The 25,929-nt window shown below is 44.5% G+C and overlaps 1 protein-coding gene across 1 annotated transcript; it reads right to left on the minus strand.

Annotated features, from left to right (window-relative positions):
- Positions 1 to 403: 403 nt before the first annotated feature.
- Positions 404 to 20,955, minus strand: LOC138819662 (dimethylaniline monooxygenase [N-oxide-forming] 4-like). Its single transcript, XM_070011150.1, has 9 exons — positions 20,619 to 20,955; positions 16,671 to 16,810; positions 14,545 to 14,733; positions 13,480 to 13,642; positions 9,071 to 9,213; positions 7,825 to 8,021; positions 4,692 to 5,044; positions 1,907 to 1,976; positions 404 to 1,072 (listed from the first exon to the last, which is right to left on the minus strand). The coding sequence occupies exons 2-9, from the start codon at positions 16,800 to 16,802 to the stop codon at positions 649 to 651; spliced, it is 1,671 nt and encodes a 556-aa protein (XP_069867251.1). The 5' UTR covers positions 16,803 to 16,810; positions 20,619 to 20,955; the 3' UTR covers positions 404 to 648.
- Positions 20,956 to 25,929: the final 4,974 nt, after the last annotated feature.

The following is a 25,929-nucleotide window of genomic DNA, read 5'->3' on the forward strand; positions in this document are numbered from 1 at the left end:
TCCCGAGGATCACATACAACAATGCAGTACAAAAGTTCTGACAAAAAAGACTGGTTCTGAACTTGGTAGTTAGGATGGGAAACAAAGGAGTACACCTGATACTGGGAGATAAAGTGGCCATGAGTTGGTGCCACCCGCATACTGACCGGATTCCGGACACCAGGCGTCCGGCTCTATTCTCATTGCTATTACAGAGCGCATGAGACGGGCGTTTTAAAATTATTGTAAAGCTGACGTACAGAGGGGTGACAGTTACCTAAGCCAGGTAGTGATACCCCTCTTTCTGAACAGTGTCACCCTGCTCACTCATTTTCTCCCAGTTTTCCCCCTTCCCACCCTCCTGCCCCCAAGTCGTTTAGCGTATTTTCAGCATGGCGTCCAGTGAGTATCACGGTGGAAGAGGTAAGCAGTCTGCAAGGAAAGTTTATTCGTTTTTCACAATCGAAGGGCATGGTGGTGAGAGCTTTGTACAGAGTGGAAAGGAAGGACAAGTAAATACATCAGGAGGGGACCAAAGCAGAGCAGGTCAGTTTTACAACAATCTGCTTGTGATAAGGAATCCAGCATTTGGTCCGTCTGTGAGGACCGGACTCCCAGGACCCAGACACCTCCTGTTAAAGGCTCCCCACTTCCAACACCGCATAGATTTCAGGGGATGTACCCAGAGCACAGCAGCACTAGGTGAGGGGAGATTTTATCATACAGTTTGCTTGGCACCAATTTAAGGAAGAGTGAGGATTTATAGATAAGTAGAAGAGAGGCAACGAGGACAGGTGCTCCCCAAGCTATTAAGTAACGGGGCTTGGGGGAGCGGGGGATGATTCGCGTTTTTAAAGGTTTCAGGGTCCTGTCCCACTGGGTCAGGATGGCCTTTCTGGCTCCATTCCATTTCCCAGGGCCCATTAGGCGGTATTGATAAGGGGTACATGGTCCAAAGAAAACTTCCCAGGCGAGTCTGGGATCCGTGAGGAACAAAAACGGGATGTTGGGTTTCGAGCCAAGGCATGTGGCAATTTCATCCATGTAATAAATGTAGTCGGTCATTCTTGGAGTGGGATCTTTAATCACAGCCCTGTGAAGAAATAAAGATGGCGGCATTTCATTAATTTTTCTATGCCCGTTGTTTCTCAAGTTCCAAGACCCACGCCTCCTCTTACTCTTTTGTTACTCCCTTTTCAAAAGAAAACTGTTTTGGGCATGTGTTTTTCTCTGTTGGAAAGGCAAAGTAAAAGAAGCTTATATACCAAGGGTATCTTTAGCGGAAATTTGTTGAAAGATGGGCTAAATGGAGGTATTTTGAAGAGAGGCCTTCCTGAGTTTGATAGGAATTTGGTTAGTCCAAATGACAGAATCGATGATGAATAAACAGGACCAAAGAGCCTCACATGTATGGATGGACATGTATTTTTTTTGTTGTTGATATCAGTTGTGGATTGAGAGGACTATATGTGGATCCAAGGATTGAACTTGACCTTAACGTGACCATAGTGTGTGTGGGAAACGGGTATATGTTCATGATGTCCCAGTGTCATTACATACATAAATAAGCACATAAATAAATACAACATGAAATACACAAGACATTCCAGCCTGAGCAATGATAAGCCGGCAGGGCAGAGTCAGTTTCTGGAGGCGAAGTGAAGATGGCTACTCTAGAAAGGACCGGGCTCTCGAGTCTCTCTCTGCACACCTGGTACCCCCCCTCCCCACCCCCGTGTGTCTGGGGCCACATGTTTAGTTGGAGGCAGAGTTGGAGCTAAAAATATCTCCCTCTGATGCACAGTGCAGTTATTTCTGCATCTTTAGAATGCTTCATAGCATCTACACTGAGAGTCCCTGATTGTGGTGGGGTTCTTTCAACGGAACTGATTGCTGGGCTTCCCCTATCACCAGTGGTAGTTTGTACCTCTTAATGAGCTGCTCCTTTTTCCTGGCCTCGGCCATTAATGTCTGGGGTGGAGGTAGCTTGCAGAGGCCTATGAGAAAAATCAGAAGCAACATTTAAGTCAAACCTAGTGGCTTTTTATATAAATAAATAAATTAAGCTTGTTTTCCTCTCATTTCTAGCCTCCAACTGCCCCACCCTCAGAGCACGTGAAAGCCAGAGCCAAGAATGAAATCCACGTGCGTAAGTACAGTTTCTCTCCTAACTCAGTTCACCAGGGAGTTGTGATGGCCTAGGACTCAGCTTGCACCTTTTGTGTCTGACCTCAGTTCCTGTGTCCCCCCCTCTCTCCCCACCTCCCTCGCTCCCTCTTTCCTTCCCTCCCTCCCTCACCACACGGCCTATTTTTTCTTGTTCACATACAGTATTATCCGGATGTGTCTTGTGACCATTAGCAGCAGCTTAAGTGGAAACTCAAGAAACTGCCTGGGCCCGGCCCAGCTTCGCTCTGTGGGGAGTCTCAGCCCCTGGCACAGAGGTGTGTCCACTGGAATGGCTGTGAGGACTCTGGTTCTCAGTCTCCAGCTGAGACCCTCGGGCCCTCGCCTCTGCTCCTACTCATTCTGAATTCCCTGCCCGCTGTTGTCCTGGCAGCCTGGGCTCTGGGCTCCGGCCATTCTCGGCAGTTGTCCGGCTGCCCAGAGTCTGAAATCCCAGGCTGATACCTTGTGTTCTTGCCCCCCCCCTCTCCTTTGCATTTCTAATGTCACTCCATCCCCCCGGCCCCCTTAAGGGGCCCCAGTCCAGCCTGTCCACCCTCCCATTCTGGGCAGGATGGCATCTGCCAGGCACCCCGTGCCAACCCTGGGTGTAGGTTTGCTGTCCAGCAGTTACTGACCTAGCGCAGTGCTGAGCTGAACTTTCTGCAGGCCTTGCGTTGATTGATCTGTGAAAACCTAGTCAGCCCTGGCGCTTTCCTGCCTGGCTCTCTGAAGCTCTGTGGGGAGGGCCACGGCAACTTGGATGATGGGATCTGTCTAGTAGAGTTCTGTCTGTATCAGCTTTACTATCCTAATAAGTATCTTCAACCTCATTAGAAAATACTTAAAAAAAAAACCCTACAATACTAAAGGCTCTAATATAATTGGATAGTGTGTTAATTGGCCTTTAAGAGCACACAGTTGTAATAATTTAATGAAGGACCAGGATTTTCCCCCTCCTCTAAATAAAATAATGATTTCCTAAGCAATTCCTTTCCCCTCCCTGACTCAATTAACATGTTGGCCAAAAGGTTTTAAATACGGTCAGTAACTGTTACAGTCACGCTGGAATAGCTGTCTGCACCCATTCATACTGTGCTAGGTACTGCTTATAAATGATTGGGAATTGATTTCACGCAGTAAAGAGAGCTGCTTGGCTGAAGCGTGAGTGCTGCTTATATTGAGACACAATATAACTGTGGATCTTTAAAGCATGTTCTAATCTAAACCTTACCCTGCTTTCGAATAGAAGATAGGAATGACAATGCCTGAGAGCAATGGTGCTGAATGCTTGTACTGTCTGTCAAATACTCTGCTAATTCTCTTTCAGACATTATTTATTTAAAAAAAATCCTAGAGACAAAGGGTTTGTTATGCTCATTTTTTTAAAATGGGAGACCAGGGCTGAGATGTAAAGAAGCCCTCACAAAGGGAGTGAGTTTCACAGCTGGGGTTGAATTCCACCAGCCATGACTCCAGCAATCTCTGGCCTCTGTGCTCCTGGGTTATGACAAGTGAGTGCGGTAACAGCATTGCTTCCAGGGTCTAAAGTGCTTTGATGTCACGTACATTTATGTATTTGGTGGCCTTGGGGATTGATCTCAGGGCTTTATGCTTCCTAGGCATGATGTGAGCTGCATCTCCAGTCTTTTTTTGCTGTTTTTTTGTATCCATGCATGCATGCATGCATGTGTATGTATGTACGCATGCATGCACACATGTATGTGTATGTATGCATGTATGCATACATGCATGCATGTATGTGTATGCATGCATGTGTTATCAGCTCAGGCCAGCCTGGGCAGAAGTCCTCATTTGTACCCGACAGGCCTGCGCTACTGTATCCTGTGTGTCTGGCGGGAGGGGTTCTCCTGAGTGATTCTTGCCTGGGCTGCACTAGAGCTGCAGTCTTCCAGATCTTAACCTTCTACATACCTGTGATGAGAGGTGCGTGCTACTATGCCCAGCTATTGGTTAAGACGGAGCCCCATTAACTTTTTGCCTGGACTGGCCTTGAAGCATGGCCTTCCTGATCTCTGTCTGCTGCCTGGGATTGTACGTGTGAGCCACTGGCTCGGTCTTCCATGAGCCTGTCTTAAAGGTGAGTCTCTCTTAGTTTTTATTCATAGTATGAATACTATCTTTCTTTGCAAGCAGTATAAAATTCTATTTCTGATCATTGATGAAAAGACTAACAAGTAATTAGACTGGACTAGAGCAGAAAAAGATCTAGAAAAATTGATTACACCCTGTTGTCTAAATTTATCTCATTCACAGTCAAATCTTTTCCACTCAGGTGGAATGACATAGTATGCCCATTGTGATACTTCATACATATACAATTAATTGCTTGTTATGTTCTTTTACGACTTCCTATTATCTTAGCTCATAGCTGTTTGGTTGTAGCTGATGCTAAGTGGCAAGCCGGCAATGGAGCCCCGGGCCTCACATACACCGGGCAAAATCTCTGTGACAGTGTACTGTAAACAGTACACTGATTTTAAGATTCAGTTGACCATGTTTGGCTTTAGACAGCGCAACGATACCTTTGAACACTCTTGTAGCCCACCGGGCCTGCAGCTCTGTGCCTGCTAGGATGGACCCACTAAGGCTGATATGGCCAATGATGGCGAGCGTGGCTCTCTCCAGGTCTGAGGGAAAGACTTGCTTGTATAAGAAGGCCCTCTTTGTGCAAAGGCTCCTCAGAGGTTCTTCAAAAAAGGGGAAAGAACATATGTATCCAGTAGTGAAGATCACAGCATCGATGTTGGCTTCGACTGTCCCATCTTCAAAGACAACAGAGGTTTCTGTAAAATCCTTCACGCTGGTTTTCATAGTGACCGTCCCACAGAGGAGGCAGGCTGGAAGCTCATCATTCACAATAAATTTCGGAGTTTTTCTTAGACACAAGAGAAAAAATATTCACTGTACTTATATCTTTGAGACCCTCCAGCAAACGATTTATCTGGTCAGTTGAAGGAAATTATCTGCCAACCCAAGGAAGTGAATTGACCTGCATTGAATTCAAGGCTGTCTCCATGACTGTATGTTCAGAACTTGTTTTGATTCCTTACTTTCAGTAGAAGACATGTGGAAAATAACTAAGCCTACACTTTTCCTGACTCTATCTACAGTTATCTGTCTCCTGGAATTCCTTCCTTCCTCCCTCTGTCACTCCCTCCCTCCCTCCCTCCTCCCTTCCTTTCTCCCTCACTTCCTCCCTCCCTCCCTCCCTTCCTTCCTCCCTCACTCCCTCCCTTCCGTGTTTTTCCCATTCTTCTCTTCTCCTTCCTTCCTTCCTGTCAAGCAAAAGCACATAATAAACGATCTGGGATCAAACGGTTTTCTTTCACCCAGGCTCTCAGGAATGACATTAAACCAAGAGAAAATTTGCAAGAAACTATTTGACTAAAAACAAAAGCATGAATCTAGATAGACTGTTAAGTAAAGTTGTTTTGAATACCTCATTCTACCTATCATATCAAACATTGTCTATAAAATTGACAAGAAATCTTTTGGTATTTTTAATAATTTGAAATATAGTTTGTTAATGAATAAAGCATAATAAACTACATCTAATGACGTTTCATGCAATTCAAAACTTTTCTTTTTCTGGCCCATATGTGACTCTATACAGAGAGGTATTAAAATATATAATTTCAAAGATCTCTACTATATATTCATATATTTAATCACTCAGTTAGGGTAGACAGTTATTTATTATTTTAGCTCAGGGTTACTTTTCTACCAGAATGATGCCTGCTTTGTGTTAGAGAAGAAACTTCTTTAGTCAGCACTAGTTTCGTAAAAAGTAACTAGTGGGAGAGGAGCTAGGGACCTTTGTCTTCTGAGTGTACCCTGATCCCTGGAAAAAAAAAAAAAGGAGTGGCGTCTACACACAGCAGAGCTGCCGACGTGGTCTGTGTGTGTGTGTGTGTGTGTGTGTGTGTGTGTGTGTGTGTGTGTGTGTGTGTGTGTGTGTGTGTGTGTGTGTGTGTGTGTGTATGTGTGTGTGTGTGTTTGTGTGTGTGCAGTTCTGAGAGTTCACAGCCAATTTAAATACTTGAAATTTCAAACTGGAGAGGGTAGCTATCATCCTTTCTCTTACTACTTTTGTTAGTGCACAGAGAATGCTTCCATATCAAGAGCTGCTGTGGAACTTAATGGACACTGTCTCAGGGATATGTTTGTAACAGCATAAAGAGCGCCAATGTCCAGTTGGGTGCCAATGGCTCACACCTGTAATCCTAGCTATTCAGGAGGCTAAGATCTAAGGATCAGAGTTCGAAGCCAGCCCAGGAAGAAAAATCCCTGTGAGACTCTTACCTCAAAGCCCTGAAATGGAGCTGTGGCTCAAAATGGTAGAGCAATAGTCTTAAGCAAAGGAGCTCAGGGACAGTGCCCAAGCCTTGAGTTCAACTCCCATGACTGAACCACCCCCCCATCCCCCCGCCAAAAAGAAGGCAATGCCATAGTTATGAGACATTTTGAATTCTTAAAACTGTAGAATGAGAAATACTGATGTCAGAATACCCCCTGAGAAATGAAAAATCAAAACCACAGTGAGATACCATCTTACCCCTGTTAGCTTGGCTATTACAAGAAAGCAATAAAAATGCTGGCAGAGGTAATGGAGAAAAAGGAACAAATCACTGATATAGTACAGCCATTATGGAAAACAGTATAGTCTCCTTGAAAACAAAACAAAACTGAGAAAAAGCCAGGTGTGGTGGCTCACAGCTATAATCCTAGCTAATTGAGCCTGAGAATGGGAAGGGAGTGGTTCAAGGCCAACCTGGACAGAAAAGTTCTCATCCCATATCTCTATGCAGAAGTCACCCCAGCCATCTCAAGCCACACGGGAGGCTGAGTATGGGACGCTTGTAGTTCTGAGTCAGTCTGGGCAGAGAAGTCCCCTAGACTGTCTCCACGGAAGGGAAGGTGGACTGATGGTCAGGCGCATGCCTGGGTGGGAGGTGAGACCTATCATCAGAAAAAAAGCAGACCGGAGGTGTGGTTCAGCAATATCCCACCATCCTAGCAAGCACGAGGCCCTGAGTTCAAACCCCAGCACCATCAAAACAAGAAAAGGAAAAAAAATGAATAGATCTACCATTTAATCCATTTATCCTACTTCTGAGACTATAGCCAAAGGATATGAAATTAGCCTGGCCATGTTTATGGAAGTACTAGTCACAGTAGCTAGCATAGAGAATTAACTTGGGTGCCTATCAACGGATAACTGGATAAAGAAAACGGTATATATATATACATGGTGGAGTATTATTCAGCTATCAAGAAGAATGAAATCTTGTGAAGCAAGATGGATGGACTTGGAGGACATTGGGTAAGCCAAGCTAGACACAGAAAGGCAAGTACTGCGTGTTCTCTCTCAGACGTGAAGCTGAAAGGAAGTAGTGACTATCAGAGATTAGGAAGAGTATAGGAGGGACTAGGTGTAGGAAAAATGATGCTGGATTTGACCAGTGTATGCTACATGCATGTGTGGAACCTCATTGATATGTACAATTAACACAGAAGAAAAACCTGAAGAACATAAGTAGGGCTGAGGGTGTAGCTCACTGGAGGAGTACTTGTGTACCTTGCGCGAGACCGTGGCTTCCGCCTCCAGCAGTGCAAATCAACCAACCAACCGAGCAAGCAATGAACAGAAATTACCCTTCTGCAATACTTAATCCATAATCTTCATGGTTAAGTCTTCTGTTCATCTTTCTCTCCTGCATCCAGCTGAGGAGCGACGCAGGCATCGTTTTCTTGATGAAGGACTGCCACCTCGTAGTGGCCATACTTCTCGGGTAACCCCAGTCTGAGATGCGGCTGATGACCCACGTGCCGGTTGTCGTGCTGAGGAGCACCTGAGAAGGAAGTCGGGAGAGGAGCAGGCCTGCCCGCCATTTGTCTCCAGGATGTGTTCACGTGTTTCAAAGGCTAACGGAGTTCCGCCTCAGAACAGCGAATGGTGAATTTGTGCCTAGATGGACATAGGGACTGTGTGTTCCTGTACTTGGCACTGTTCTAAAGAGGCGTGTCACCTGATGGAGATCCGTTAAGAGTGTTCTTTGCATTTATAGGATTAGAACAATAGAATTTAATATGTGTAAGTGAACAATCGTTCATTTGTAATACAGAATTTCAAGTGAAGGCTCAGAAGGACAGGTTTAACTGAATGAAATATAAATGCATTCTTTGTAGATCTAACTGCTTTCCTACAGTTTATGCTAAAATGGAATAGATAAATTTTAATTGGTGAGTCTATATTTAGCCTTTTCTAAAATCATATATACTTGGTGCATTAGGGATTTTTTTGTCCTTAAATAAGTGCAAATCCGATTTCTAAGACAACACTTTGAGACAATTGGGAAACAACTTCCCCTTTCTATTCTTACACAGGGTATTTTCCAGAATTGCAAAGAGTGTATGCTGTAGCTAACACCTAATTCTAGGACTGGTGAGGCCTGGACAAGAAATGCATGAATTTGAGGTTGGCTTAGGAGAGGTGAGTGGGGGAGAGAGGGAGAGGGAGGGGAAGGGGGAGAGGAAGAGAGAGGAGGAAGGGAGAGAGAGGGAAGGGGAGGGAAAGAGGAAGGGGAAGGAAGAGGTGGAAAGGGGAAGGGGAAGGAGGAGGAGGAGAAGAGGGAGGGATGGAAGGGAAGGGAAGGAGAGGGGGGGGAGGAAGGGGAAATTGCCCTTTGTGGGACATCTGGCCTTGTCCTGAAATCTGTGGTGTCATTTGGCATTCACATGATTTCCCCTGGTTGCTTTTTGGAGATGCTTCTGTAAGGTGTGGCCTTTTAAGTAGTCCAGAGACTTAGGAGCGGCCCTGAGTCTTTCTAGGGAGCTTTCAGTGTCACTGAGCAATCAGGGGATGGGCAGGGGTGGCCAGACCTCCTCAGGAGTGGTGTACCTGGGCTGCCGTTCGGCTGAGCTCCACCGCCAGGTCCCCTCCAGTGTTGCCAAGACCCATCAGTAAGACACGTTTGCCCCGAAAGGCGTCCGGGGTCCTGTACTCCTGACTGTGTAGGATCTGTCCTTTGAAGTCACGGATTCCTGGGGAGGAAGAAAAGACCAGTCTGAAGCCTCCTCCAATGCACCAACTGTCCTGCAGAAAAGGGACATCCTGGAAATACGGCGGCCTTTCCTTCTGGAAGGAGTATATACAAGCAGCACGAGGTGTTTCTCTTTCCTGGGGCTTGGCGAGCGTTCTAGAATAGCCCAGCAAAGGCTCACAAGACCTCATTCTGATTAATAAACAGCGGTGCAGGGAGCTGGGAGCTGGTGGTGCTCACCTGTGATCCTCGCTACCCAGGAGGCTGAGATCTGAGGATCTCTGTTTGAAGCCAGTCTGGGCAGGGACGTCCAGGAGGCTCTTATCTCCAATGAAGGTGAAGGTGAAGTTGTGGCTTAAGTGGTGGAGCAAAAGTCTTGAGTGAAAAAGCTCAGGGACAGCGAGTGCCCAGGCCCTGAGTTCCAGCCCCAGGAGCAGCGTGCGCGCACACACACACACACACACACACACACACACACACACACACACTGCACACACACACACACACACACACACACACTGTGCAGGGTAGCATGTGCCTGTCATCCCAGGAGGATCATAATCCAGGTAGGCATAAGGAAAGAACCTTCTTGAATAAATAGAGTTAAAAGGCTGGGCTGTGCTGCACATGACAGAATGCCTGTCCGCCTAGCAAATGTAAGGTCCCAAATCCAAGCCTCAGTACTGCACACAATGTGGTTAAAATATCCACACTACAGCAACCTGCGTATCTTATATACACTCCCTATCAAAATGCCAATGACATTGTTCACAGAACTAGGGGGAAAAACTCCTAAAACGTGTATGGAACAACAGCAATCCTAAAAGAGTCAAAGTAATCTTAAGGTTAAAAAAAACAGGTGGGAGCAATCACAGGAGTAGACGTCCAAATATACGACAAAGATGACCAGTCATCAAAACAGCATAACATCGTTATTAAAAAACCCAGATGAAAACCAGTGGAACACAACAGAATCTAGCTGTAGACCTGCATAGTTACAGTGTGAGAAACACACATCTCATCAATGCTTTGTTCTAGGAAAATTGATATTCACATGCAGAAGAATAAAGCCAGAATGAAACTTACCCTGTGCAAAACAACTCAGAATCAATTAAGGAATTTAATGTAGGAACTGAAACTATGAAACTATTGGAAGAAACATAGATGAAGTTGTTTTGGATAGATCCCAAAAGCACAAGTAACAAAAGTCAACGGGATTGCATCAAATTACAAAGCAGTCTGTGGAATAGCAGGAAATAGTTGCAAATTACACATCTGATCAGTAGCTAACATTCAGAATATATAAGAAACTCGATAGACAAATAAAAAAATAAAGAAGTCTGGTTATTTTTTAAAAAAATGGCAACACACCTAAACAGACCTCTCTCCAGTGAAGACATGGTAATGAACTGGCTAATAGATACATAAAAGATGCTTAAAATTACTAATCCTCATAGAAATGCATCTCAGACCATAGTGAAATATTTTGCTGCAGTTAGGATGACTATTACTTTTTTAAAAAATTCAAAATTAAAAGAAATCCTGGTTCTAGAGAGGATGTGGAGAGAGCAGAGCCCTTACACACTGTTGATGGGAAAGTAAATTTGTGTAGAAATTATTTAAAGCAGTATGGAGGTTTCTCGGAAATTTAAAAATAGATCTACCATTTGATCCAGCAATCACACTACTGGGCGTGTATCCAAAGGAAATGAAGTCAATATGTTGAAGAGACACGGACACTCCCATGTTTTACTACAGCACTACTCACAGGAGCTGACAAACATAAACAATCTAAATGTTTGTTGATTGATAAGTGAATAAAGAAAATATGGTATAGACACACACGCAGTGGAATACTATTCAGCCAAAAAAGATGATGAACTCTTGTTATTTGAGGAAACACAGATGGAAGAGGGGTCCTTATGTCTCTTGAAGTAAGCCAGGCACAAAAAGACCAACACCATTTAGTAGAATTTGTATGTGGAATCTAAAAGAGCTGATCTTAGAATCTGGGAGTAGAACAGTGTTTACTAGAACCGAGGAGATCATGCAGGAGGCTTGAGGAAAGGTGGATCTTGCCAGATAAGAGAAATAACTACAGATATTCTTAAGCACAGGAGTTGACTGCAGATAACAGTAATGTACTTTATATTTCAGAAAAGCTAGAAGAAAGGCCATTGAGTACTTTAACACAAAGAACTGACAAAAAGTTTCAGGAAATAGATTTGTGTATCCTGATTGAACATTACATAATTGATACATGCATCAAAACATCACCTGGCACCCCATAAGTAGTACAACTTCATGTCAATTAAAAATAAATACATTTTAAGCTGGTGTGGCGGTGCATACCATACCTGTAATCCCGGCACTGAGGAGACTCAGGCGGGATGATAATTTTGAGACCAGCCTGAGGTACACGTAGCAAGGCGCTGCTTCAAAACACCAAGAAGCACATAAAGTAATACATTTTGGATGGTGTTTTGTGGATATGATACATTGGCAAATTGAATTTTAATTCCACTAATATTTTCCATAAGAAAGTTGGTGCCAGATTGTTTTGTAAATAATTATTCTTGTAGACTCATGTTACAGATACTTTGTGCTTCTTTTACTTTGTTTGGTGGTAACAGTGGGAGTTTTGAGAGGCGACAGAGAAAACACCGGTGGTGAACGCAGTGATTGCCTGCCTGGGAGAGGAGAGGCGAGGGAAAAACAGGGAAGCCAGCGGCCCAGAGACCTAGCCGAGGCTGCACTGCGGTGAGGCAGTGCCCTGGAAGGTTCACTTTCCCCTGGATTATATCATTCTTCTACCATTCAGCCATGAAGTCATGAGCTTATTAAGAAATACTTACTGACTAGCTATACTACATAGCAAAATTATAAGCAAAGACTACTAGAAAGAAAGAAAAAAGGACTTTGCACAATGTGGCAACTGACTAGGCGATAAGACTAACCAGTGGTCTGTTTGCACATGTGACACATTGCGCTGCAGAAACATGGCTATAAGAAGGGCTGGGACTCCCAGAACAGCACCAAGCTGAAGCCTTACTGCCATTCACAGCACTGCTTCCTAGGAAATTATGGATTAAACTCCTCCTCGATTGCTAAATACATTTTAAAACAGGAGATTCTGTTTACTTGTGATTCGCTTTAATCAGCTTTATATTTCTTTTTTTTTTTTTTTTTTGGGGTCTGGTCATGGGGCCTGAACTCTGGGCCTGGGCGCTGACCCTCAGCTCTTCAGCTCAAGGCTAGCGCTCTACCACTTGAGCCACAGTGCCACTTCCGGCTTTTTTCTTTTTGCTTATGTGGTGCTGAGGAATCAAATCCATGGCCTCATGCATTGCAAGACAAGCACTCTACCACTGAGCCACCTTCCCAGCCCTATATTTTATTTTCATGCCAAGGATCCCAACTTTTATTATTCACAGTTCTTCTTATTAGTCTTTTTTCAATTGCTAAAATAGAGTTCAAAACTTGAATCACTCAATTGTTTTTAAGGTTACTAGAGAGAGAGAGAGAGAGTGAGAGACATGAGGGTAACTTTTCTGAATTTTAGTAATCCTTATTCGACTAGTTTCATTTTGCACACCTGAATTTAGATAAATACTAGCTTTCCAAATAATCTCCTAAAAAATGGAGATTTTTCTGGTCATGAAGATCTTAAAAAGAATGTTGGGACCAGCAGGTGGCTTAAGCAGGAGACACTGAATTCAAACTCTGATATTGAAAAGAAAGAAAGAAAAAGAACGTTGAAGTTAGAAGCATTTCCAGAAGGGAGTTCTAAAACTCCTTTTTGAGAAGCCCTGTTCTAGGAGGAAGTGTAATTGATTACTATTGTGGTTGCTCTTTTGAAGAGTGGATTTAGTCACTTTCATGTGCATTTTCTAGTGTGTTTCCTTATCACTTTCTTTGCATTCTTGAATTATAGTCTTGTTTCAAATGACCTATCATGTGAGCCTGAAAATCAAAGCCTGCTTTTTTGCTTTTATGATAGAGCTTATGATTATGATCCTTGAACTTGAAGCAGCTCTGTATTATCAAGTGAAGACCATAACACTAATAGTAATAACTAATCATAGCAATATCTAGCACCCACAGCATTCTTTGCAATTTCAATATAATTTTGTGCATATTATTCTCCAGAGTGATCATCAAGCTGTCAAATCATGAGGAAGGGGTCCTAATTAGAAAGCAGTATTTTCTTCTTCTTCTAGAAGAACTGAAAAGAATTATTCATGGTGTCAGGTTGAGGTGGACTCACCAGGAAATGACTCCAAAGGCAAATTGGGATTCAGGAAGTATCCAGTGCAAACCATGATGGCATCAAAGACAGCTTGGTCCTGCCTGCCCTCCGTCTCTGTGACAACATCCCACTGACCAGTTTCAGAGAAGTCTGGGCGTTTGGTGATGCTGCACACTGTGGTCTGCGAGCAGAAGACACTCACTCACTCACTCATCCTCTACCAAGCCCAGAAGCCCGGTATGGCTGTGCCAGAACCCAGGTCTGTTCTTTAAGTAAACCAAGTTCTAGCACAGGTCCTGTAAAGACTGGGCCAATTTGTTCTCAGGAAGTTAAGTAAGTCACACAAACTTAGATCAGGGGCCAGCTATCAGAATCATTTCATTGGAAGGATTAAAGCAGTCAATTTATTATTATTATTATTACTATTATTATTATTATTATTATTATTATTATTATTACTATTTTGCTGGTCCTGGGACTTGAACTCAGGACTTGGGCTCTGTTGCTAAGTCTCTCTGTGCTCAAGGCTAGCACTCTACCACTTGAGCCACAGTGCCACGTCTGGATTTTTCTGAGTAGTTTATTGGAGATAGAGTCTCAGGGAACTTTCCTGCCTGGGCTGGCTTTGAACTGCCATCCTCAGATCTCTCAGCCACCTGAGTAGCTGGGATTACAGGTGTGAGCCACCGGTGCCCAGAAGCAGTCAATTTTTATTTGTGGCAAAATCATGTGTTAGGATTCCTGATTTATTGAAAAATTTTAGAAAAATGACCTCTCTCCCTTTATAATTTCTGTGGTTCAGACTTGTAGTTATTTCACAAACAAAATGGGTTTCATGAAACAAAGTGGATTCTTAATTTCATTCAAAAGGAGACTTGGCTATTTAGAGGAGTTCAGTAGTAATTTAGTGATTGGTTTCCGTAAAAGGATTGATTTGAGCAGCCAGGGTAAGTGAGGAGAATATGGTCTGTGTTATTCATCTAGATAAAAACCCAGGGAGTTGTGCTTAACCCAGGCTGTTTCCGTTAGGGTGCTGGTAGGCTGGCCCCCATCCACTGACTTCCCATCACCAACGCACCTCACCTTAAAACGAATGTATTTCAGGAGGCCAAAATGCTCAACCACTTCTTGGAGATAGTTCCAAAATTTCTCTTGGTTCATGAAATTGGGGTAATCTTCTTGGAAAGGGAAGTCACTGTAACATGACATCTCCTTGCAAATGTTTGTCATTACCGACTTGTAGACCTTGGTCATCCCATCTTTGGAATCTTCCTGTGGCAGGGCATAGTTTGTATGAGGGAATGCAGGGGACAGGAGGAGAGAACAGAGATCTCAGTCAGTCGGTCAAGCCAGCTTAGCTGAACAGGGCTCTCGTGTAATCTTAAGTACAGGAAACTCAGCAGTGGCTTCCATACTTTGGTGCTGAGACACTATGAGCAGGATTGGGATAATGAAGTGCAATATCTTCTCCAGAGCACAAAGACGCTGAGTAAATTTTAAAGGGCTCCCCAAGACTAGCAGCCTCCCTGAATGGCTCCCTGGATGCAGGTCCCTGAGCTGGTGCTGGCTGCCTGTGGAATTTTCCCTCGTCGCCGGCACTCATGCCTCTCCGACTCTGGACATCTTCCTCCATGCCTTGGAGAAGCCTTCGCCAGCTTTTCCTCACTACTCTCTCTCTCTGTTTTCAGTCAATCTGTCTAATTGGTTCCTTCTCCTTAGCACCTCACCCCCCAAAACTTCCATTTTAGAAACAAACCCTCTTCACAACTCTATGCTCTTGTAGCCTTGTCTCTTTCCATCCTGTCTTGGTCTGCAGGGAAGAATCCTTATGCCCTGGTAGCTTCTATCTTCTCCCATATACTTGAACTTGTCTCCAGGTCTTGACCTCCAGCACTCAGAAACAAAAAGCTCAACACTAAAGCTAATGGATTTCTTGTGGTTGAAACGAATCTCCATTTCTCTCTCAGCAGCCATTTTTCCCTAAGAAGTCTTCCCTCACCCACAGATTTGCATGTGGGAGCTGTCATGGCCCCAGAGCAATAACCTCTACCACGGACTTTATCACACTGCAGAGTGGGACTGGAAATGAGGGCAGGGTCCCTGTCTGTCTTTTGTGCCATTGGGCCCTTGAAGAGGTACATGTTGACCGAATGATAGATAATATTGCCATTTTAGAAAAAGTGCGTATGACTGGAAAAGTTACATCAAAACTTTAATAGTGCTGACCTACAGGCATTGTTATCATATTTAATTTGCATTTTCCTTCCTTCATTCCAGTATTATTTTTTTAAAAAATAAGAAAAAATACACCAACTATATTGTTAAATACCAGAAGCTACACAAACCAGAGTAGCTTTTTTTCCCACCTGGACATTTGGTGGCTTCATTCAGCTTATGACATAACAGAAAAGGTGGAGGCTCTGACCACTCCTGATGATACACAGGAAGGCTTATTCTGCCTTCTTTGCCTTTACTTAGGATTGCAACAAACACTATCTCTTCCACAAACACTTCCCTGACTTATAACAGTTAAGTAGATGTTGCCCTTTTCTTTTCCCAAGTACACTTGATCTTTGGGTCTGTCTAGATTCTGTCTTCTGGCATCTAACATGACACCACCGGAGCAGGTCCCTGAGCCCCTGGAACCCCGGTAGCTCCTCCACACTTGGCTGCAGGTGCTCCTTGTAAGGAAGATTCGTTACTTCCTGGGTTCTTTCTATTCTGATGGTGTGAAGCTCCTCCCCCACCCCACTGATACACCGGGTCTGCGGAGGTATGGAATCCTGTCGAGAGCCTGTTCTCTTCCAACCCCAAACAATGATGATGGAGGGGAGTTGGAACTCAACGGATGCCACCTTCTCCCTTCTCTAGAATTCAATCTGCTTAATTCACGGAGGCAGTCCAGCTTACTTGACACTCTACTGATTTTTTTTTTAAATGTTCATGCTCCAGACATCATTATCAACTTGCATACAGTTATTTATCAGCTATAGCTCTCTCTTCCTTTCTTTTCCACACCGAGGATCATGCCCTTGTCTATTCTCCTCCTTGGTCAGATGCACCCCACATACTCTCCTTGACAACCACAGAGTCTCGAGCGGATTCAAACCCAAGGGCAGAGTATGAGTGAGAGCTGGGGGCGGGGGGGGGGGAGGGCGGGGGGAGGGGCGGGGGGAGAGGGGGGAGGGGAGGCGGGCAGGGGCACGCACAGTAAACTTCCACAGTCCCCCGAAGTCACTGCTTCGTTCAAAGCAGGTGGGCTCCAGGGCCTCGTCCAGGCAGCACTTGATGGAGGACAGGCCACTCACGCCTGCCCCGATCACCGCCACTCGCTTGGCCATGCTCTCCTCTGCAGGAAGAAGGTCAGACACAGCTTCCTTGTATGACCACGTTAGAAGTGAAACCTCGGAACAAGACCCAGCCACTGTCGCGGGAAAAACATTTTTCTTTCATCTTTGAGAGGAAGTAGAATTATGTTTTGCTTAAAAAAATACAGGCTCTGGCTGGATGCCAGTGGCTCACACCTGTAATCCTAGCTACTCAAGAGGCTGAGATCTGAGGATTGAGGTTCAAAGACAACCTCGGCAAGAAAGTCCATGAGATTCTTATCTCCAGTTAACCTTCTGAAAACCAGAAGTGGTGCTGTGGCTCGAGTGGTAGAGCACTAACTAGCCTTAAGCTGAAGAGTTGAGGGACACCACCCAGGCCCAGAGTTCAAGTCCCACAACTGACCAAAAAACAAACAACAACAACAACAAAACAGGCTCTGAAATCCAATTGCTTGGGTATCAAAAAGATTTTCTTGTGGGGAAGCGGGGGGGGGGGGGGGGGGAGGGGGAGGCTGGGAAGGGATGTGAATAGTAAACAAAGGAGGAGGCTACAATGCTTGATAGGAAATGTACTCATTATTTTGCCCATGTAATTGTAACCCCTCTGTAAAGTATGTTCACAATAAAAAAAAAAAAAAAAAGATTTTCTTTTGCTTCTTGGCTAGTGGTATGTCTTCTTTTGTAAATCGTTCATTCCTGTCAATTTCCCCAATTAGGATGTTTCTTTGTTATTATCTGCTTATAAGCATAGTCTATATAATAAGCATGCATAGGTTCTTTCTTAAGTGTTCTCCTGGATTGTTTGCTGCTTGCTGGACTTTTACTGGTTTGTAACATGGGGTAGGGAGGGGAATTCACTAAAGCATTTTATCTATTCAAGCAGAGAACTAGACTTGTTTTCATTTTACGCTTCAGACTTCCACAGACCTCAGCCTAGCTTTTGCCCTGACCAGAAGGTGTGTCATTTGGCGGCAGTAAGTCAGGTCCACCTGGTGCTGGTGCTGTGGCAAGAGGCCTTCACCGCCCATGCTGCTTTCCTGCAACCCCCTGGCCATTCCCGAAACACGAATACGGTAGTTGGGACATCCACGTAGTTGCTTTTAAACTATCTGACTCCTCTGGTGTTACATTTGACCCTGTGGTATTTGGGGGGGGGCAGGATCAAGTTATAAACCCCCCTGTGTGAGTTTTGTAGTCATTGTCACTTATAGTGGCATTGGCCCTAGGGAACTAAGAGAACAAATACACATGGAGCCCACAGGGCCCATCAGTGGCGCACACAGCATGGTCTTCCCATGGAAGCTTGGGCTGCTAGTGGTAGCTGGGCTGTGCCTTAGCACGTGTGTGTCTCAGACTTGGAAGCCAGGGTGTGCACATGCTGTTGTTCTGAGAGCCCGGGCGTCCCGGGAATGCTGTTATTCAAACCCTTTTTTTAACCTGAGCCTGGGTTTGCGGCTACGCATTTTGGGGAGGTGGTCGGAATTGTCTTGGTGGTTTTGCGTCTTGCCTGCTAACACGGTCAGAAGCACCAGGAAGGAAAGTGGTTTACCGACTACTGGGAGCTGGGCACTTCTGAGATCTCCAGCCTTTCAGAGCCAGCTGAATCTGGGCATCTCATGGACTTGAATGCGGACCAGAGGGACTTCCCGGGACTGCCCTGGTAAGACTGGCTCCTCTCCTGTGGAGAACTCAGACCGTTCCCCCTTAAGCTCTTAGTGCATTTGAGAGGCTTGCCCTGGGGCAAGGAGAGAGGGTGTTAGCGGCAGCAGAGGTGGGTTCCAACTTCCTCTCCACTACTGACTAGTCATATCACCCTGAGAAAGCTACTGAAACACCATTAGATAGGTTCGTTTTTGAAATAAAAAAGACTCCCACAGGACTGTGTATTAAGCATATTGCATATTAAGCACAGATGTCGAGATATTACTCTGTATTTACTTCCTATGGCCCCAACTTTTCTCCCTCCTTCCCTCCTGTCACCTTAAAAAAGCAGTTCATATAGATAAGCTTTCCCAACAAGGTTGGAAGCAAGTAGGCAAATACTTCCTGTCGATTTGGTGGAGTCACCAGGAATAATGACCAGCACCAATCAGATACACAGGGCAGATGTGGACGAGGTCCTACAGACATCGAAGGCCCAGACGATAAACAGGTGGGACGTGGACGAAGTCCTATAGAGATCGATGGCCCAGACAGACGTGCTTGCAGATGCTGGCAGATGCTCTTTGGCCCTGTCTAGACTTGGGCAATGGGATAAGTGGCTGGAAAAAATGTCTCTCTGAAAAGACTGACTAAACTCTCTCCTGGCTGCGGTCCCTGGACCTCTTTTGTTCAAGGCTAGTGCTCTACCACTTGAGCACGGTACCACTTGCGGCTTTTTCTGAGTAATTTATTGGAGATAAGTGTCTCATGGCCTCTCCTGCCCAGGCTCGCTGTGTACCTCGATCCTCCGATCTCAGCCTCGGATTACAGGTGTGAGCCACCACAGTTTGGCAAAATCTACACTTTAAAATGAAGTTCATATCTACAAACTGCACATTTCTGAGCAGGGGCAGCCATTTCAAAACATGCCTAAATCAAGTAAGGGAAGGTCCTGAGCAAAGTAGAAAGTGAGAAACTGGAATTCAAATTCTTTCTCTGCCGCTAGCCTGTAACCGTGGACAGAGTGTTTGTTTATCTACTGTTTCTACATTTGTAAGACAGTGGATTACAGTATTTTCTTTCTATCTTAAAAATGGTTTTTCTGTCTGCAAATCTAGTCCCCCCCAAACCTAAACAACAACAACAACAACAACAAAAAGCCCACATGAATGCAAAGATGGAGGTGATGCAGTTTTTCTGAAAGGTGAGGAATTGGGAGCTATACGTCCTATGTCAGTTGTGAAGTATTTTAGGAAACATACAATACTTTCCTCCTTAAAGATCACTTGTACTTGGTCCATTTACAGAATGGTGATCTGGTTTACTGAGCTGGACTTTGTACAATAGCAAAATACCACCCTATACCTGGCCAGCTAGTGGTAACTTTGGAGATATGGAGAGACACAGGTGCTAGCAGACAGCAGATAGTTAAACCTCAATATTTTCTCAAAGCTGAAAAGCCAAACATAGCATTTATCTAAATTTGTTCTTGCCTGTTTGAAAAACTATAATTGTATTGTTACTATTAACAATAATGACCTCATTTCATAAACCAGGTAGTGAGTTCAATCCTTTTTGGATAATGTCATGCATACTGTCCTTTGCTTTCCCCTTGTGGAACCCTTCTGTCTCTGTCTACAAGTTGCCGACTTCATTTTCCACATACTGGATACTGAGACTGCATTTGTCCACCCTTTCCCCTTCTATTTCTGTGTTCCCCCTTTAAAAAAAAACACCCAAAAGGAAAAACAAAAAATTCTGAAACCCAAATCCCCTCTTCCTCCTAATGTAATCAGTGATGAGTTCTACACGGTTGGAATCTGGTCAGGTAACTTTTCTTATCACCCCGTTTCTGCAGCTTATGGTGGTGTTTTCTGACCTGGCACCTGTGGAGTAGTATTTTGAGCTCCCCTCTCCTACCTGTTACGTCTGTTTCTTTGTAGAGCAGAGTGGATCGAGGACCACGGAGGGACCCTGCTCTGTTACTCTTCTTTCTGAATACTTCTTCCACAGATTAACTTTGTTTCTCTACAACTTTCACTTGCTTGTTAGCTCTGTGGCATTCCTGATAACCAAGAGGCCTCAAATCACTGGCTTAGGGAATCAATGCTTCAAGAACGCGCAGACTCTGTAGAAGCAGTGACTGGAAACATTTTCCCTGGAAAGTAAAAAGCCCAGGACACTTACCTTGTTAGTATACTGTAGACACTTGAGCTATTTCCCAAAGCCGAAGAGCGAAAGAAGGTAATATTTGTCGTTTTAAAAAATGGACCAAATTCTCTAAGCAGAATATTGACTTTGGCCAAAGTGCTGTCTGTTTAAAACTAAAGCCGTTTGTTCTGCTTATTCTGTTATTCGGATGACAGCCGGGAGTAGTTTCCCCAAGGAAAAAACGCTGTGAATCAACGTGAGCTTGGTACTTCCCTGATCTCCGGGGAGGGCTGAAACGCGTGTTAGAACTCAGCTTTTGGATTGGACAGACCTAGGGACTTCTTCCCCTTTCTCCTCCCTTGGAAGCAGCTTTCAAGCAAAGCCTGAGACTAAAGCCAGGGTGAGCAGTGCTGTTGTCCTCGCTGCCTTTAGAGGGTGCAAAACCACAGCGATATCAGTGACAGCCCCCGACCTTTAGACAGCTTCAAAGCCCGGACTCTTCCGTTTCTCTAAAGAAGACAGCATAATAATTAGGTCAAATTCTTTCGTGACTGGTGTTTTCTAATGCCTGAAGTATGAGGTTTAAACTTCAGGATTTATAAGGAATTCAGAGGAGATGGAAAATGTATTTGAGAAAGCAACACACACACACACACACACACAGAGGAGATGGAAAATGTATTTGAGAAAGCAACACACACACACACACACACACACACACACACACACACACACACACACACACACACACACACACACACACACACACACACACACACACACACACACACACACACACACACACACACACACACACACACACACACACACACACACACACACCCATGCCTCCACCTCTGCTTTTTGCTGGTTATTGAGTCTCTCAGACTTTCCTGCCCGGCTGATGTTGAGCTGTGATCCTTCAGCTTCAGGTCTCAGCTCCCTGTGTAGCTAGGATTACAGGTGTGAGATATCCTCACACAAGAAGAGTGGAAGAGCCATTAGGGCAGTGGTAGCGGTAAGCATACGTTACATAGTGTTCATTTTTATTTTCTCTACTCAGAACACGGAAGCCACACTAGAACATCTTCAGCTTTGTGTTTAGCGTCCTTTCCCAGCATGGTTTACTGAACAGTTTCAGTAGCAGAAGTCAGAAGGCCGCGGACACCTGCCTACCGGGCAGGTAATGTAAGTGAAGAATGTGGGTCAGAGGTTTGACTAGAAAGTCCACTCCTTGACTATTGAGTGTGAGCCCCAAGATCATAAGGCTTTAAGGTCTTTTTCTTTTCTCTCTTTAAAAAAATATTTAATTATTTTGAGTCAAGCTCTGACTGTGTAATAGCGTGGAGCACCAGAAACGCTCCAGCCTCAGTGTCCTGAATGCTCGGTTTAGGGGATTGTATCACCATGCCAAAGAAGTGGTGAACCCACAGCTTATTATGCAATCTTTTTTTTTTTTTAGTAAGGTACTATTATTTTCCTTTGCAAAAGTATCAAAGGTTGTCTGGTGTTGGTGACTCACGCCTGTAATCCTAGCTACTCAGGAGGCTGAGATTTGAAGTTTGCAGTTCAAAGCCAGCCCATGGACTCTTATCTCCAATTAACCACCAAAAACCCAGAAGTGGAGTTGTGGCTCACACTATTGTCTTCCTGGCCATATCCACACTTTTCAGTCTGATAATTCTCATTTGTCTATCTCTTCATTTTCTGCCTGTACTTTTTTTTTCTTGTTATGGCCAAAGAAGAAAAGAAAAACACTACCAAGAGCAATGAGAAGTGTTCTATCCCTCTATGTTTTATCGTTTCTGTATTTCATTAATGTTAGTTGGTTTATGTGGAGCGAGCCCTGGATGGGTGACTAGAACATGAGGGTAGAGTCCTCGTCAATGATTAATGGCCGAGGGGCTTCGCTGCTCCTGCCTGAGGGTGAAGGGAAGGCATTAGCAAAATTAGAAATTAGAAAAACTGGCCCTCAACACACTTGGAATCTGCTGGCCTTTTGATCTTGGAATTCCCAGCCTCTAGGTTTGGGCAATACATGTCCGTTGTTTAAAAGTTTCCCAGTCCAAGATATCTTGTTTTAGCATTCCCCAATAGACAAAAGCATGATAGTTTTTCTTTTATGGACAGTTTGTTACTAGTATACAGGAATGCATCTGATTTATGCATTGATTCTACACCTTTGGCAGGGCTGAGTGTCTTTGGGCCTCCCTCCATCCTTCTCTTCCTCCCTCCTTTCTTCATTTCTTCCTATGTGTCCCTTCCTCCCTCGCTCCCTTGCTCCCTTGCTCCCTTGCTCCCTTGCTCCCTCGCTCCCTTGCTCCCTCGCTCCCTTGCTCCCTCCCTCCCCCTCTCTCTTCCCTCTCTTCTTTCTTCCCTCTCTTCTTTCTTCCCTCTCTTCTTCCTTCCTTCCTTCCTTCCTTCCTTCCTTCCTTCCTTCCTTCCTTCCTTCCTTCCTTCCTTTCTTTCTTTCTTTCTTTCTTTCTTTCTTTCTTTCTTTCTTTCTTTCTTTCTTTCTTTCTTTCTTTCTTTCTTTCTTTCTTTCTTTCTTTCTTTCTTTCTTTCTTCTCTTGAACTTGAGGCCTTGCATTTTGCTAGTGTTTGGTCAAAGTCCCACAACTGGTAGCAGAGCCTGGGATGCTAACCATGGGGCCTGGTTCTCCAAGCAGGTCTCCACAGCGGGCCACGCAGAAAATCGCAGAGGGTTGGCCTAGGCAACAGAGATCTCTATTTAGGACTGCCAGCAGGGGGTGCTGTTTGTATACAGTAGAAGAATCTCAGAAATTACAAACTTACCTATGCACATGAAGTGTCTCAGAAGTTCCAATTTAGAAGGTATGCAAGAAACAGAGTCAGCAAAGCCAGAATAATCTATGCGTTTCCTCTTTTGTTAGATTTCTTGGAAGTGCTTTTCTTCTTCCTCTCTCTCTCTCTCTCTCTCTTTCGTGTGTGTGTGTGTGTGTGTGTGCGTGTGTGTGTGTGTGTGTGTGTGCACGCTACTGGGTATTGATCTCAGGACCTCATGTGCACTATAGAAGCACGCTGTCTCTGAGCTACACCTCCTGCCTTATATTAATTTCCTGAATAGGAAAAATAATATTGTTTCCCAAAGTAATAAATGGATGATTTCTAGAGTAGGAATTAGGAGGCTTTTTTATTAACTCTGTTTCCCATTATGGCCATAGACCTACTATAGTTATAGTCAGAAACAAAAGAGGAATATACAGGAAAAAGGTGTCTATGAGACTCTGAAAAAATAAAGGCATATATGAAGGGAAAAGTACAGTCATAGATACTGGGGGGCAGATATACATGGATAGAGGCAGCAGACAGACAGATGCTTCCATATACACTCAGAGGGCACAAAGAAGGGACAGAGACATGATCCACTTAGAGAAGAGCATCCTTACAATATGACTTTACTATGACCTCATGTGTCTGTATAATTCACTTTACTAAGTGACTTTTCAGGTCATTTGTCCATTGGAAACCACGAGTTTTCCTGGATTGTGTTTTAGAGATTCCTGTCCTGCCAGTTACCAGGGACAAATCAACTGACATTTTCTTGTTTGAGTCTTCTTACTTGTTAAATTACAAAGGAACACTGCATCCAAACTGCAGAATTATTATTATGAGAATCAAAGGGGATAGTATTGGACACCTTATTGACTTAGAAACAGTATAGAATATGCAGCACTATAATGATCACCATCGTTTACAAGTGAGTTACAAGTTAATAGAGTGTGTGTTTTGTGCTGTTGGAAGATAGTCAAGCACGGTCATGGATGTTTATCATAGATTTAAAGGAAAGCAAGAGACTTTATTTATTTACAGTTGGCAGTGCTGGGCCTTGAACTCAGGGCTTTGTGCTTGCTAGATAGGTACTCTACCACTTGAGCCACACTACCTTTTTGCTTTTAGTATATTTTCTGGGTAGGCCTTTGCTATGTTGTCCAGGCCAGCCTTTGGACTGTGCTCTTCCTACCTATACCTCCTCCACAGCTGAAATTACAGGTGTGGATCACTCTACCTAGCTTGTTTGTTAAGAGGGAAGTTTGGCTGACATTTTGTCTGTCTTCTCATCTCCTCCTCCCTCCTAGCTGGGGTTCTTTTTTTTTTAATAGTAAAAACATGGCAAGTTCAGGTATCCTTCCCCTGGCAGAAGGAGGTGGACTAGAAGCAAGGCATTGTCTGGGGCTTCTTGTGGAGAGCTCATTTGCTTTTCTTTGGTTGGTCCTGAGTTGGAAGCAGGAGTGCGACTAGAAGTGGCCTCTTTGACCAAGTCCTCACTGCCTTGACCATCTCATGGCTGAGAGGTTGTAGGTCAGAGTTAGTTGCATTGCTCCAGACATCTGACAGCTGTCGGACTGCATACCGAGTCGCCCTAAGAAGTAGACGATGTTCACGTCAGCTCGGCCACTGTGACCTGCATGTGCCTTCGTCTAGCCCTGGACACTGATGCCCCTTCTTTCTTCATCTTCCAGAGACAAGCCGCCCCGGTAATGAGAGTGAATTCTGCGGGGACGCATTTTCCTTGATGTCTCTGCGCCGCAGTGGAGCAGTTCGGGAGGAATATTAGGAGATGACATCATACTGGAATGCCAAGGAGAAGCGGTCGTGTGGACCTGTATGTACTCCGGAGCTCCAGCCTGCCGGTCTCTGTAGTTCCCTGATCCTCTTCTTCTCAGCCAGTCCATGAGCCTCGTTGTGAGGTGAGGTTTGCCGTCTGAGCCATGAGGCAGGTGAAGTGTGGCGGGGCTTTCCTGGCTGGTGCCACACGTTCATTACAGGTGATCGTGAGATGGCCTGGGTTGAATTTGGTCAAAAACTGCTCTTACGTGGTGTTTGCTTTGGTTTTCTTTCCTCTTCCTTTTTCTTCTCTCTCTTAATTCAAGTCTTCTTGGCTGTGTTATGTCTCTCACGAATTCCAGTTGAATTTGGTTGACTCAGACCTAGAGGTTGACTCAGATCTGAGCAGATCTTTTTTCTGAGATTGCTAGAGGCTGCTTCTAAAAGCAGGTAGAGTTGATTGTCTTTCCCTGCCTCCTTTACTCTCTTTCTCCTTTCCTCCTTCCCTCCTTCCTTCCATCTTTGAAGGCCTAGGCTCAAACCCAGGGCGTGCCTTGTGCATGCTGAACAATGCTCTACCTTGGAGCTATTTTCCCACTCCACATAGTGGTTCTCTACGGAATAGGTCTGACTTGAGTGTTAGTGTACCAGCTGGAGTACTGGTTTTAATTGAGAATAATAAGCATTTCTATAAGTACATTCCTTGGAAAAAAAATCTCAGATTAGCTCATTGTACTGCCTCTTTTTTTTTTTTTTGTTTTGGTTGGTCATGGGTCTG

This window comes from Dipodomys merriami, unplaced genomic scaffold (genome assembly GCF_024711535.1).
Source record: "Dipodomys merriami isolate MVZ:Mamm:240054 unplaced genomic scaffold, mDipMer1.0.p SCAF_81, whole genome shotgun sequence".
In the NCBI taxonomy this organism is placed as follows: Eukaryota; Metazoa; Chordata; class Mammalia; order Rodentia; family Heteromyidae; genus Dipodomys; species Dipodomys merriami.